Raw genomic sequence first — 14,468 nt, 5'->3', positions numbered from 1 at the left:
ATTTGGTTTCTTTTGTTCGGCATTTTTTCATGGGATTTATTCCTTTGTAGTTACATGTAGCAATATAATGTATACTGTTATTGCTGTATAGTATTCCAATATGTAACTATATTGCACTTTATCCATTCTGAATTTTTCAGTGTGGGGCAATTATGAATAATGTTGTTATGCATATTTCCTTACATATCTCTTGGTAAACAAGCTCATTTCTGTTGGGTATGTGGCTAGAAACTGAATAGTTGAATCACAGGGTATGTATTTGTTCAGCCTTAGTAGATAATGCAGAACAGTTTTCTAAAATGGTTTTTCCAATTTATACTCTTTAGAGTAGCATATGAGAGTTTCATTTGCTCTAAATGCTTGCCAACAATTGGTATTGTCTGTCTTTTTCATTTTAGTCATTCTGGTGGGTGTGTGGTTTTAATTTTGCATTTCCCTTTGCCTAGTAAAGTCAAACCCCTTTCATGTGTTTATTGGATCTCTTTTGCAAAGTGCCTGTTCAAGCTTTTGTCCATTTTTTTTTCTCCTGGGTGGTCTTTTATTGATTTGCAAGAACTCTATAAATTCTGGATTTGAGTCCTTTATTAGATGTATTACAAATATCTTTCTGGGATTATTTTTGACAACAACTCACTCGTAGTGGTTCCAAAAATAGAAAGTGTCAGTAGATATTTATTGATTGAAAGAGAAAAAGATCCTACATAAAGAGATATTTCAAAGGAAGACACAAGAGGGTTTAGGACAGTTTGACCATACAGGATGAAGGCAAAAGGAGACTCGTGCTAAGATTTTAAGTCAAGAACAAGACTCATTAATTCATTGAAGAGATTTGACTTGTGCAAGGTAAAACATCTAGCTAAGTTGCAGAATCTCTATTTCCTGACTCGTGGTTCACTCATTACTATTTCCATGTCTTTCTCTCAGTTGCTACATATGTTGTTCATGAAGAAGCTCCTTGTAGTTAATAGCTGGTGTTTCCTGAACACTTACTATATTCCTTGCCTGCTGAATGGTAGGAGCTTAGTAAATGGAATAGTCAAAGATATTTACTGTAACAATCATTTGGTCATCTGTGCTTATAATTCATTCAGTCATCCATAGAACTTACTGAGGGTCTATGATGTGCCAGGGACTGTTCCGGGTATACAAACTCTTTGCTTTTATGGAGCTGATGTTACAGTGAATGAATGAATGAGAAAATGAAGGAATAAAGCACATTGCCCCCTTTCTCTCATGCAGCACCTTGTGTGTAGCTTTTTGTCTCTGCTCCATTTCCTGGGCAGACCTCGCTCAGATATTTCCTCTCATACTCATGCATTCACAAACTGTGCCTTTTAATGGATGATTCCACTTGTCTATGACTACACTATTTATTGTAACTCTTTCCTTTTCCAGCCTGTCAAATAGTCTATGCACTATTTCTATTTGGTTCTTATATTTAATTGCTTGCCCCTGCCAACTCATTCGAGTACTTTTACTTTCTCTAAAGGCATGTTAACTAACTAATATGAATACAGTTTAAATTCTAATTCTCTAATCAGCATTTATGTACATTTAATCTTTTCTTTCAAAAGCAAGTCCATTTCAGATTAATCCTGAGGTTACTACAATATAATTAATGCTATTTTTGTATTTTTTTAGAAGTAAGAAATGTGGAGCCAAGATTCCTTATTTGGCAAAATATTCCAACAGCAACAAAACAGATATTTGTTAAACAGGTTGAAATATTATTATCTTCATTTATTTGGCTGTAAGAATATGAAAGGAATAACAAGATTGCACCTCTTTTGCAACAGGCTGCATTTCAGATCTGCCCTGATTCAGAGCGACATCTTGTCCAACTAACCCAAATTTGGGATAATTTACCCTATTTATAGTACACATGCAGCCGCTGAATTAGAACAGTGACAAAGAAAAGGAAAAAGGGGCATTTTCTCGGGATTGACATTTGTGATATTTTAAAACCAAATCACCTAGGCTTTGGAACTGTGTTTGGACAGACAATACCAATTGTTGGCAAGCATTTATAGAAAATGAAACTCTCATATGCTACTCTAAAGAGTACAAATTGGAAAAACCATTTTAGAAAACAGTTCTGCATTATCTACTAAGACTGAACAAATATATACCCTGTGATTCATATTTTTAAAAGTTTAACAGGGTCGTGAGGGTGTAGCAAATGTTTAGTTTACTTGGCCCACAATGTTCCCATCAAAGGCTGAGAGGATCTGGTAAGACAACACCAAGAATCACGGAGTTTTGAATATGAATTTTTAAAAGTTATGTTTTAAAATAATATGTAGCGTCTGCAAAATGTGAAAAATGTTAATAACTCTAAAACTGATTAGAGAACTGGGATAAAATATTCACCAATATTAGTAAATTAATTGTGTTTTGAATCTCTGGTGGCAGAAGCAAGTGTGGGTTATGACTCTTTACACCTATTTACTCGCAAAAATAATAAATGAAAAGAGAGACTGGGATGTACCTGTGGTCTTCAAAAAATCTATGACAGTAGAGAGCAGATGTTAGGAAGCTAATATCAAATTCTGTTTGCACTAGGGTAGTGAAGAATTTCCATAAATGTTGCCTTCCTCTATCTTTTAAGTTGATTTCAGTACTTAGCATTAGTAGGGAGAAAAACATGCTCGTTTACATTATGACACATTCCTGTGGATAGAGTCTTCTCTTTAAGATGAGATATAATACTGACTGAGAAGACTCAGTCCCCAGGAAGAAGAGAAAGGTGGCTATGGTTGACAAGTGTCTTTGTGGGCAGATTGTGGCAGGTGAGGTGGGACTGGTAGGAAGTTACTCTGGGTACCACCAGGGTTACCTTAGAGCAGAAGTGGGAAGTAAATGCAGTTTATGTTTGAAAACCCCAATCTCTAGCTTTTGTTTTTTGCTGTACCTCTAACCTCTTCTCCTCACTGGCTGTGAATCACTTGCTCTTCGTGTTCTCAGGAGATGAGTAATTGAATAGTCCCTTTCTCCAAGCCAGCTGGGTACTTATTCACACCAAGGTAAATGTGACTAATAACAGCTTCGCATCTTACTTCTCCCATGAAGTAAGTAGGAATTAAATCTTATACACAAGACCTCAGTGAAAAAATTTTTGAAAGACTAGCAAAAGGGTATAAAAGAAGGTCTTTGGCAGAGACATGGTCGATACTCTTGGATGTAATGAGTTCACATTATAAAGATGTTAATTCTCCTTAAACTGGTCTTTACATTAAATAAAAACCTAGTAAAAATTTCTGCCATATTTTTCCAGGAACTTGACAAATTTATCATAAGCTTTATATAAAATATATATGAAAAGTCCATGAATAGCTAAGTCAGCCCTGAAAAAGTAGAGCAAAAAATGTAAAATTTCCTGTTCAGTTTTAAAGACACTCTTCAGTAATAACTGGCTTAAGAACAAAAAGAAAAATAAATAAGCCAATGGAACAAAAAACAGGACTCAGATATATATTTCTATGTATGGGAAATTCACATATGATAAAAGACATTGTTTAGTGGACTATGTTGGGAAAACTGGCTCACTATGTGGAGAAGAACAAAATCGGATTTCTTACCTTTCATCACATACAAAAATGCATTAAAGACCTGATTGTGAAAGGTTAAGCCATAGAATAAATAGAAGACGAGATAGAAGAATGTCTTTGTGACCTTGGGATGGAGAGAGGCTTTTCAAACAAACCTTGAAAAGTGCAAATCATATAATTATAAATAATGTCTTAGATGACATCCAAATTAAGTTTTGCTGTTCAACAAAGGCCAAATAAACAAAGTGAATTGACAGATAAAAAATTGGGAGAAGGTCAGGTGTGGTGGCTCATGCCTGTAATCCAGCACTTTGGGAGGCCGAGGTGGGTGGATCTCTTGAGGTCAGGAGTTCGAGACCAGCTTGGCCAATATGATGAAACCCCATCTCTACTAAAAATTAGCCAGGCATGGTGGCGGGTGCCTGTAATCCCAGCTACTTGGGAGGTTGAGGTGGGAGAGTTGCTTGAACCGAGGAGGTGGAGGTTGCAGTGAGCTGAGATTGCACCACTGCCCTCCAGCTTGGGTGACAGAGCGAGACTCCGTCTCAAAAACAAAAACAAAAACAAAAACAAAACAAAAGGAGGAGAGTTTGTTATGGCTACAACCAAAAATATACAGGGAACTCTTACAAATCAACAACAGAAAAACAGCAAAGCCCGCTAGAAAAATGAGTGACTAATGTAAGTAACCAATGTATAAAAGGTGGAAACCCGAGTGGCTACTAGTGTATGAAGAAAAATGTAAATTAAAACAGTAACAAGATAGATACCATTTTAAACCTCCAAAGCCTGGCCAAGTTAAAGCTGGATAATACGAAGTGTGGAGGGGGATTTAAGGAAACAGAGGAAGCTTTATTTGCTGGTGTGAGAGTAGATTAACACTCTTTCTGGAGAGCAATCTGGCAATATTTAGTAAATGCTAATAAACTTATCCTTATGACTTAGTGGACATACTTCAAAAATTATGTCAAAAATACTCTCAAAAAATACCATAAAAATGACTTGGTTAAGGGTGTTTAGAGCTACAATGTCTGTGGTCTGGGCAATTGGAGGCAGTTCAGGTGCCCACTGTTGGAGAATGAATAAGTAAGATGTGGTCGGTACACACTCTGGAATGTCACATTACAAGCAGAGGCTACACAAAGAAACATGGACAGATGGTAAGACATCACGCTCAGTAAAAAGGTAAGAAAGAGAGCCATTCCTGTAAAATAAAAATACCTACACACACTAAACAACACTTCTTTTTGCACAGGGATGCATCGATATTCAGAAATACACATGAAACATTAGAGCCATGACCTATGGCAATGGTAGAGATGGTGGTAGGTGTTTAGTGGGGAGGGAAGGAGAATGATGAGGGTAGGATCACACCCACGCACGTGTGCACACACCCACACAGAAACTTGTATGGAACAATGATCATGTGCACTGGACTGAAGAGTATGATGAGTACAAATCTTTTTACCTGTGATACCAGAAGTCTTCTTTCTTCTAGGGAGATTTGTGTCTTAAAGAATGCATTTCCAGTCATGGATTTTCTAGCATCAGTCAATGAGTTGGGAAACTATTTTATGTATGTGATCAATGAATATTTATTTTGCCACTATATGCCAGGCACTGTTCCATGTGCTAGGCACAGTATAGTGAATGAGACAGCCAAAGCCTACTTCTGGTTGAGGATTCTGATTAGTCCTTCTTGGCATTAGATCAGGAAAATTGTTACATATTCCAAATCAACCATGGGTATGGTCTGTCTGGGACCTGGGAAGTGGGCATTGGGGTTGCTCTTCATCTGCAGTGGCTTTGGGAGAGACTTGAAAATTCACAAGGAAACAACTGCAGAAAAGGCCCATTATAATCTGAAAGTATTTAGCATACATATGTCTCTGGTTGCTGTTTTCACAGGATCACCTTTTTGTTATACCCACAATCTCTTCTATTTTTTTTTTTTTTTGAGATAGAATCTTGCTCTGTCACCCAGACTATAGCACAGTGGGGCGATCTTGTCTCACTGCAACCTCAGCCTCCTGGGTTCAAGCGATTCTCCCACCTTAGCCTCCCGAGTAGCTGGGACTACAGGTGCACCACCACCCCCGGCTAATTTTTGTATTTTTAGTAGAGACAGGGTTTCACCATGTTGGCCAGACTAGTCTCAAACTCCTGACCTCAGGTGATCTGCCCACCTCAGCCTCCCAAAGTGCTGGGATTATAGGTGTGAGCCACTGCGCCCAGCCTCACAATCTCTTCTAATAGCAAATATTTCTGAGACTCCTAGTATGACTGTTCAGAAACCCCCATACAATATCAGAGCAGATTTTCCCTTTAGTGAGTTTTAGTTAAACTCATTGAAACTTAAGATCTAGGCTCCATTAACACTATCTTATTGATGCTTGGTCCACCAGGGGCATACAATGAATAAGAGACACACTGCTGCTCTTAAAGAGGGCTTTGCAATTTTCTGACATTCTCTTTCTGTTTCACAGTGATTTATTTTCTATTCAGGAACAATAAGCTGGTAAGCAGGACTGGGTCAAACACCAACTTTAGAAATACCGTAAAGGCTGTCAATATGCTTTTATTGAGTCCTTCCTATGTGTGTAGCACTGTTCTAAGTGTTGGAGTCACAAAGATGAAAGAGACAGAGACTCTTCCCTCGAAAGCATGTAATTCAACGATGTCAAAACTTATTTTCCCATGGAAAGAAAATTATGTATGCTGGTCAGTTTCCCAGGCAAACCAACAAAAGCCTATTTAATTGATGAATAGCTTAAATCTAGTGCTAATAGAATTATACGGAGTTCTGGGCAAAAATGGCCATATATAGTAGGAAACTGAATAAGGAAGCGTTTCATCATCTTTTCTTGGGCCCATGGTCAACCCCAAGGAAACATTTGGAACACACCTATTTTTTTCAATTCAGAAAAAAAATCTTATTTTTATTTGACAAATAAAAATTATATATACAGTATTTATGTTACACAATATGATGTTTTAAAAATTACTTATTTTTTAAATTGATGCATTATAATTGTACATATTTATGGAGTATAATTTGATGTTTTGATATAAGTGTATGCTGTATGATACAATTAGGTTAGTTAGTGTATCCATCACCTCATGCATTTATCATTACTTTGTGGTGAGAATCTTCAAAAGCCTCTCTTCTAGCTATTTTGTAAAATACAATATTTTCCTGTTAAATACAGTCATTCTACTGTGTAATAGAACACCGAAATTATTCCTTCTAATTGTATCGTTGTACCCGTTGACCAACCTCTCCCCATCCTCCTTTCCCCACTTACTCCCCCAGTCTCTGGTAAACCACTGTTATATTCTCTGCTTCTATATCAACTTTATTATTATCATTATTATTTTTTAGATTCCACATATCAGTGAGATCATGCAGTATTTGTTTTTCTGCATCTGATTTATTTCACTTAATATGGTGTCCTTCAGGTTCATTCACGTTATTGCAAATGACAGGATTATATTTCTTTTATGGCTGAATAGTATTCCATTGTGTATATATACCACATTTTCTTTATCCATTCATCCATCCATCTGTGGATACTTAGGTTGATTTCATATATGTTTTGATATATGCATACATTGTGGAATGGCTAAATTGAGTGAATTAACATATATGCATTACCTCACATACTTGAAATTTTTTTTTGTAATGAGAACATTTACAATCTATGCTCTTTGTGATTTTTAAGCATATGATATATTGTTCTTAACTATCATCACCATGATGGACAATAGAGCTCTTCAACTTATTCCTCTTCTTTAACTGAAATGTTGTATCCTTTGGGTAACATCTCCCCAACTCGCTGCCCCTTGCCCACCCAGCCCCTGGCAACCACCATTCTACTCTTTCTTTCTATGAGTTCAAGTGTTTTAGATTCCACATGCAAGTGTGATCATGTGGTGTTTTTTACTCTCACTAATCTTCATTTTTGCTTCTTTCTCCTCTGTCCACCTTCACAAATGCTCAGTGTCCTCATGTGGTTCCGACCCTTCACAGTGGCACCTTGCTTAGGTCTGTGCCATCTCAAAAAGTGGTCTAGGTTTTACAATTATTTACATCCCTTCTTCCAGTTCTTCAACACTCCTGATCTTAACTAGTTGTGAGGAGAAAAATCTGATTATACAAATTTGCACTAATTCACATTCCTTCCCTCAGCAATAGGTATTTGCATTTTGATACTTGCATTTGCTTCCTTGCTCTGCGGGAGAATTTCCAGTCTAGTTTTAGGTGTATTTTTAAATAATTTGAAGGTAATGCGGAACCTCTATATTCCTATATTCCCTTCTTCAGACATCCGTGTGTGTGTATATAAGTATATATATAAAATGTTGCATATATATGTATATATATAGTATACACACATATATAATATGTATACACACACATATATAGTTGTTATAAGATTATTTGGAAATATTAGCCCTATGTTGAGACTTGTGTGAAGTTTAGAATTAGGTAAAATTTTAAGATGAACTATATCCATGGTATTCTTTTATTTTAAAAAAAGTTTACATGTTAAGAAAAAAGGAGATCAGATTTTCAGCATTAGTATTTACAAACTTAAGTTGATATTGATTATAATTCAATTAATACAATTTTAAGATATATTTGCCTCTGCCTTAATTGTTATGATCACTTAAAAATAGTTCCAGAAAGGGAAGAAAACAATAATTAGATTAGCCAAGACAGTTATTTTTGAAACATAAGTCTGGTTTAGAATTCAGCATGTTTAAAAATGAGATAAAATTATTTTAATAATGGAATGATCTGTTAGCTGTCATTACCATTTACTTTAAAGCAGAGGATATAGGACATGGGTCCTTTTTTTCTGATCACCTCCAATGAGATAAGAATCTATAAAGCTGGTAGGAAAATGAGTCCGTGACCAAAATGCTTACTCAGCCACTATAGGAGATCAAAACATTTTATACTAAATCTGAACTCTACTAAGACAAAACAATTGTGTTCTTTGAAAAATATGTAGGGTTTAGAAAATTTCTGGGATTTGTCTGTAAAATGCCCTCCGGGGTCTAATAGTGACGTTTTAGGGAAACACTTGCATCTCAAGGTGGAAAGGATAGAGGTGGTGTTTTGTGGGCTCCTGTGGTGGTTAGGTCGTTCTCAGAAGACAGTACTGGAAATTAGATAATTGCTGATGTCATATTTTTCACAATTAAAAAAAAGTCAGTATCCTGGGGGCTATAAAAGCAGCAGCTTCTACGTTCCCCGTCACAAGCAGAATCTTCAGAACAGGTAAGCGTTTCGGCAAACTTGGTACAATTGGTTAGTTTGATGAAATACTTCTTGACTAATTTTGTTCCTTCACGTTGTCTTTGACCAGGTTCTCCTTCCCCAGTCACCAGTTGCTCGAGTTAGAATTGTCTGCAATGGCCGCCCTGCAGAAATCTGTGAGCTCTTTCCTTATGGGGACCCTGGCCACCAGCTGCCTCCTTCTCTTGGCCCTCTTGGTACAGGGAGGAGCAGCTGCGCCCATCAGCTCCCACTGCAGGCTTGACAAGTCCAGCTTCCAGCAGCCCTATATCACCAACCGCACCTTCATGCTGGCTAAGGAGGTATACATCTCAATCCTGCTCTTTCTCGTTGGATCTAGTTGGAATCCAAATAGTTCTTAAACTTTTCTTCAGAGCATCTCTAAGAGTTTTAGGAACCCACTGTTTATCCCTGAGGGTAGATAAATTTTCTGTTTTTTCAGAGACTCTTTGGGAATCTGGCTTTTTTTTTTTTCTTGAACTTCTTCCTTCCATTTTGGCCTTTATGATACATATGATGAATTTTTCCCAAAGAGCGGCCATTCAGTAATCCATCTGATGATTTTTTTTTCCTTTATGCCTCTGTGCATTGTTCTAAACTCATGCACACATCTGAATTCTGCTTTTAGTCTTTATGATGTTGCTCTGGGGAGATGGGATGGGGCACATGTCTATGTATAAATTTTTTTTCTATTTGCTCAATGTCCAGACCCTTAGCCTTTTCTTCTCTTCCAGGCTAGCTTGGCTGATAACAACACAGACGTTCGTCTCATTGGGGAGAAACTGTTCCACGGAGTCAGTGTAAGCTACAGTTGTGACGAACAGGGCCGTGTGCCGTCCATGGGTACTTGGAGTGGTGGTGATGATGGTTTAGGTCTTATCCCTTATGACCCTTGCTGTTTCCCTTCCACCTGCAGATGAGTGAGCGCTGCTATCTGATGAAGCAGGTGCTGAACTTCACCCTTGAAGAAGTGCTGTTCCCTCAATCTGATAGGTTCCAGCCTTATATGCAGGAGGTGGTGCCCTTCCTGGCCAGGCTCAGCAACAGGCTAAGCACATGTGTAAGTTCAGCTCTCAGCTTATGCCCACCTACCCCTCCTTCCCTCCTTCCACAGAGACCCCCTTACCCCAACTCTCTCTCCTTCCCCCTACCCCTAAGCTAGCAGGAAGAAGTGTCTTGGCAGCAGTGTTATCAGGAGTCATTTGGGATCATAGAGTATTTGCTTTTGCTTTGACTGAGTCACATCTTGAGTTTATAGTGGTGAATGGGGTCTGGAACTTAAGTGTATAGAAGCCGCATTGGTTTGTCTTCGGGAAAAAGGCAACTCAGGTTGCGTAAAATGAGAAAGGTGTTGGGAAAAACATCTAGATGTGGAAATGGATCCATTGAGTCTAAGTTGTTGAGGGGAGGGGATGGCATGGAGAGAAATTAGAAGAGAAAGTGGGAAATGGGAAGGCCTAATGTCGGTGGTGGGTCGGCAGACTGTTGCCCTGTTGATGTCATGGGAAGCCACAAAATCGGAGGCGTGTGAACTTGATGCCGCTGAACATTTGAAACTATGAAAAAAAGTTTGAGTGGAGTGGGCCCAGTAAAAGGCCCTAGGACTTACTGAAGAGGGCTCAATTTTCACATGAGATGTTTTATGTACATTTCTTGTTCTAAGCATGCAATTTTCTGGAGGTACGATTGAGGTTTTATTCCTTACAGAATTTGCATAAACCACTCCGCTCTTTCCACAAATGCAAACCTCAGTAGGATTTCCCAAAGATGAAGAGAGGTCTCTTGTAAGGGAAGTGACTGGATTCTGGTGTCCAAGGGAATTCAAGAGCTCAGGAAATCTAGGTCACTGTTGAAATCTAGGTCATTGTGGGCAAAATTACTAAGAGCTTTAATTCCAGGTGAATTGTGCCGTACCTCCATGGGTGTGGAGGTTCATAAAGTTTCAGCACAACATTAAGATAGTTATGCTTGTTATTGTTTTATAGCATATTGAAGGTGATGACCTGCATATCCAGAGGAATGTGCAAAAGCTGAAGGACACAGTGAAAAAGGTAGGACCGATAACTGTCAATGCTAAGTCATGCAATAGGAGAGACAAATGTTTTTCTTTCCTTTCTTTCTTCCCATCACTTTGTGATTTTTCACTTGATTCTCCTACCACCAGGGCGATTACTTTGGTGTCTGTTTATGTAGATATATCTATATATCTAGATGTCAGTTTCCACATTTTGCAAATTATAGAATTCTAGAACTGGTTGGGATCTTAGCTTGTCTAGTCACATAACCTCATGTTCTGGGGATGATCAGCGGCAGAGATAGGGCTAGAATGCAGGTCTCCTGAATCCCAAGCCAACACTTTTCCCGGTGGTGATACAGATTAGTTTTGGTACCATTAATTCTTAGGGAAATTTCAGATTCCTATTGACTCATGTAATCTGAAGAAGTACTTGTTTGAAAACAGAAAAATGCCTACGGGCAAATTTATTTGAAGTCATTTTTGAAGGCATTAATACATTGCTTTGAAACTTGGAAGAATAAATTCAGAACAACAAGAAAAGAGCTGGACTTGCATATAGGGCTAATTTCTGGAGTAATAAATACTTATTTTTAATTATCATAATATCTATCAGATATTGATTATAGTTTAAAAGCAAGAGCAGACAACCCCTGATCTCTTTTATACAGGTTCAAATAGAGTAAAAATATTAGTAAGAGATTTATTATAGTTAAATGGAAGTCTGAATTGGTAAGCCTTTTTTTCTTCCTCTCTCCCATCAAGACCTTCCATTCTAGTTTCTTCCTTCACTCCCTTAACAAATCCCTAGGGGGCATTTATCCATGGTGGACTGGTGTACATTTCTATAGTGAATGATACCATCATGTGGCCTATTTGGTGAAAAGAACAACAATGGAAGGCTTAGACTAACAATAGTGACTCACCCCAAAACCAGAGGAATGATTAGGAGCAGTGAAAGTGATGCTCTTGCAAGCAGGTACAACTAAATACTCAGAAACATGAAGGCTCCAGTTGATGGAATTTTCAGTAACAAGCTTAACCTTAATTCCCCCTTTTTCCCTCTTGACTTTTTAAAAAAGCATTTCTTCCTGAGCATCATTTAATGAGTGTGACTGTTTCTTCCTTTGATAATTGAAGGCTTTGTAGTTTTAAATTGTGAAGCCCAGTTCTCTTGTTATAGAACTATTATCTAGACATGGAGGGCTGAATGTTAGCATGCTACAGACAAGGCATGCTTTACACGTCTTGCTTAAAAAATTACTGATTTCATCTTGCTTGTTGTCTTTAGAAAAGTGAAGTGTGAGAGAGGAAAATCTCATGGTGATCTGTGTGATTTTCAAGGCCTTTAATCCATTTTGAAAGAATCAATTTCATATTTGCAATGGGTTGCCATGTGGAAGAGTGATTATGCTTTTTTGCTGGTAGCTTCAGAAAGCACAGGAGGGAGAGGAATGTTGTTCAGAGAAAGATCAACGGGAGGAGAAACTGCCAGAGCTGTCTGAAATAGGGTGTTTTTGGGAGGCATTAATTCCCTCTCGTTGGGGGTAAAAGCAGAACGCAGGTTGGTAGTAAAATGCATGACAGACAGTAGGGGACGATAAACTTTAAAATTCTTTGTAGTCTTGGAGTCTTTGAGATAGAAAAGAATATCTTTTTGGCCTTATGTCAAAAGAAGTATGGAAAGGTGAAAGGGCGGAAAAAAGCAGGAAAAGAAAGAACCATGTATTATATAGAGGACAATGGTGACAAGGTTTTTCTTGAAATAATGCAAATATGATAGATTAGAGGAATTTCAGTAGGGAATGCTTTTCACTTGAATTTGGGTTTCCTCTTCGATTAAGTTTGGGATCCTCATCTGCATTTGACTTGGAGAGAGAAAGAATGAATGTTAGGACCTATATCTGGTTTTCTATTAACTAAAGCAAGTGGAAAAGACTTATTTGGTATTTTTCCCACAAAAGTGAAAACTTTTCTTTTACTGTTTGTCAAAAAGGTGGAAACAGAAAAAGCCTTAATGTATTGGCGAATACATGGTTCAAAGTCATTTGAGTAGAGATGTTTTAAATCAGGAGTGTCCAATCATTTGGCTTCCCTGGACCACCTTGAAAGAATTGTCTTGGTACACACATAAAATACACTAATTGCTGATGAGCTAAAAAAGTCCATGCATAAATCTCATACTGTTTTAAGAAAGTTTATGAATTTCTGTTAGGGTGCATTCAAAGCTGTCCTGGGCCATGTGCGGCCTGTGGGCTGAGGGTTGGACAAGCTCCTTATAAGTAATCTGTCATAGATAGTTTTGGAGCTGCAAAACAGGCCAAGGCATAATGGGTGGCACTCGGGATCCCCCAGATCCCAGCCTCACTTCAGTCTGCTTGCTCTGGTTAAGAAGGGGTGGTCAACTCTCTGCCCAGCTTTTAAACAGCTTCATTAGTGTGAGGTGCACCTGAAATTGATGCCTGCTGGTGGCCTCTCAGTCCAGAGAGCCGTCATTTTAAGCTCTTTGGCAAATCATACAATACTAAAGGGATATTACCATGAATGTTTTACAAATGCTTAAAACTCGGTTTCTGTCTCCATCAACCTAATCTTGCAATTTCTAATTTGTTCACTTTAGAAAACATGGCATAAATGCTCAAATACTTTTGCATTCTTATTTTCACAGCTTGGAGAGAATGGAGAGATCAAAGCAATTGGAGAACTGGATTTGCTGTTTATGTCTCTGAGAAATGCCTGCATTTGACCAGAGCAAAGCTGAAAGATGAATAACTAACCCCCTTTTCCTGCTAGAAATAACAATTAGATGCCCCAAAGCGACTTTTTTTTAACCAAAAGGAAGATGGGAAGCCAAACTCCATCATGATTGGTGGATTCCAAATGAACCCCTGTTTTAGTTACAAAGGAAACCAATGCCACTTTTGTTTATAAGACCAGAAGGTAGACTTTTTAAGCATAGATATTTATTGATAACATTTCATTGTAACTGGTGTTCTATACACAGAAAACAATTTATTTTTTAAATAATTGTCTTTTTCCATAAAAAAGATTACTTTCCATTCCTTTAGGGGAAAAAACCCCTAAATAGCTTCATGTTTCCATAATCAGTACTTTATATTTATAAATGTATTTATTATTATTATAAGACTGCATTTTATTTATATCATTTTATTAACATGGATTTATTTATAGAAACATCATTCGATATTGCTACTTGAGTATAAGGCTAATATTGATATTTATGACAATAATTATAGGCTATAACATGTTTATTTGACCTCAATAAACACTTGGATATCCTAAGTCTTGTGGTTTTGTGATTTTTCTCCTTTAATGTCATCATCATCATCATCATTGTCATGTTACCATTCCCATAACTTTATTCTTGACTCTAAGAAAATGAGGTAGCTATTAGTATTATTCCAATTTTACAAATGAGAAAGCTGCATTAGAGACACGTTAAGAAACATTTTATAACTCTAAGTAGTTGACCCTTATTGAGCCAGGTCTATCTGATTTCAAGGCTCTCTGCTATAGTGCCTATACTGATTTATTATGTTGACTCAGCATGTACCTTTGAAAAGAAAAAAGTTGAGAAATT

At 37.5% G+C, this 14,468-nt stretch overlaps 1 protein-coding gene across 1 annotated transcript; it reads left to right on the top strand.

Moving 5' to 3' along the window:
- Nucleotides 1–8,813: 8,813 nt before the first annotated feature.
- Nucleotides 8,814–14,170, top strand: IL22 (interleukin 22). Its single transcript, XM_016924816.2, has 6 exons — nucleotides 8,814–8,835; nucleotides 8,924–9,155; nucleotides 9,588–9,653; nucleotides 9,770–9,913; nucleotides 10,839–10,904; nucleotides 13,536–14,170. The coding sequence occupies exons 2-6, from the start codon at nucleotides 8,970–8,972 to the stop codon at nucleotides 13,611–13,613; spliced, it is 540 nt and encodes a 179-aa protein (XP_016780305.1). The 5' UTR covers nucleotides 8,814–8,835; nucleotides 8,924–8,969; the 3' UTR covers nucleotides 13,614–14,170.
- Nucleotides 14,171–14,468: the final 298 nt, after the last annotated feature.

The sequence above is a fragment of the Pan troglodytes genome, chromosome 10 (genome assembly GCF_028858775.2).
Source record: "Pan troglodytes isolate AG18354 chromosome 10, NHGRI_mPanTro3-v2.0_pri, whole genome shotgun sequence".
NCBI lineage: Eukaryota > Metazoa > Chordata > Mammalia > Primates > Hominidae > Pan > Pan troglodytes.
Note: the sequence above shows the minus strand (reverse complement) of the source record. Positions and strands in the feature narration are given on the sequence as shown.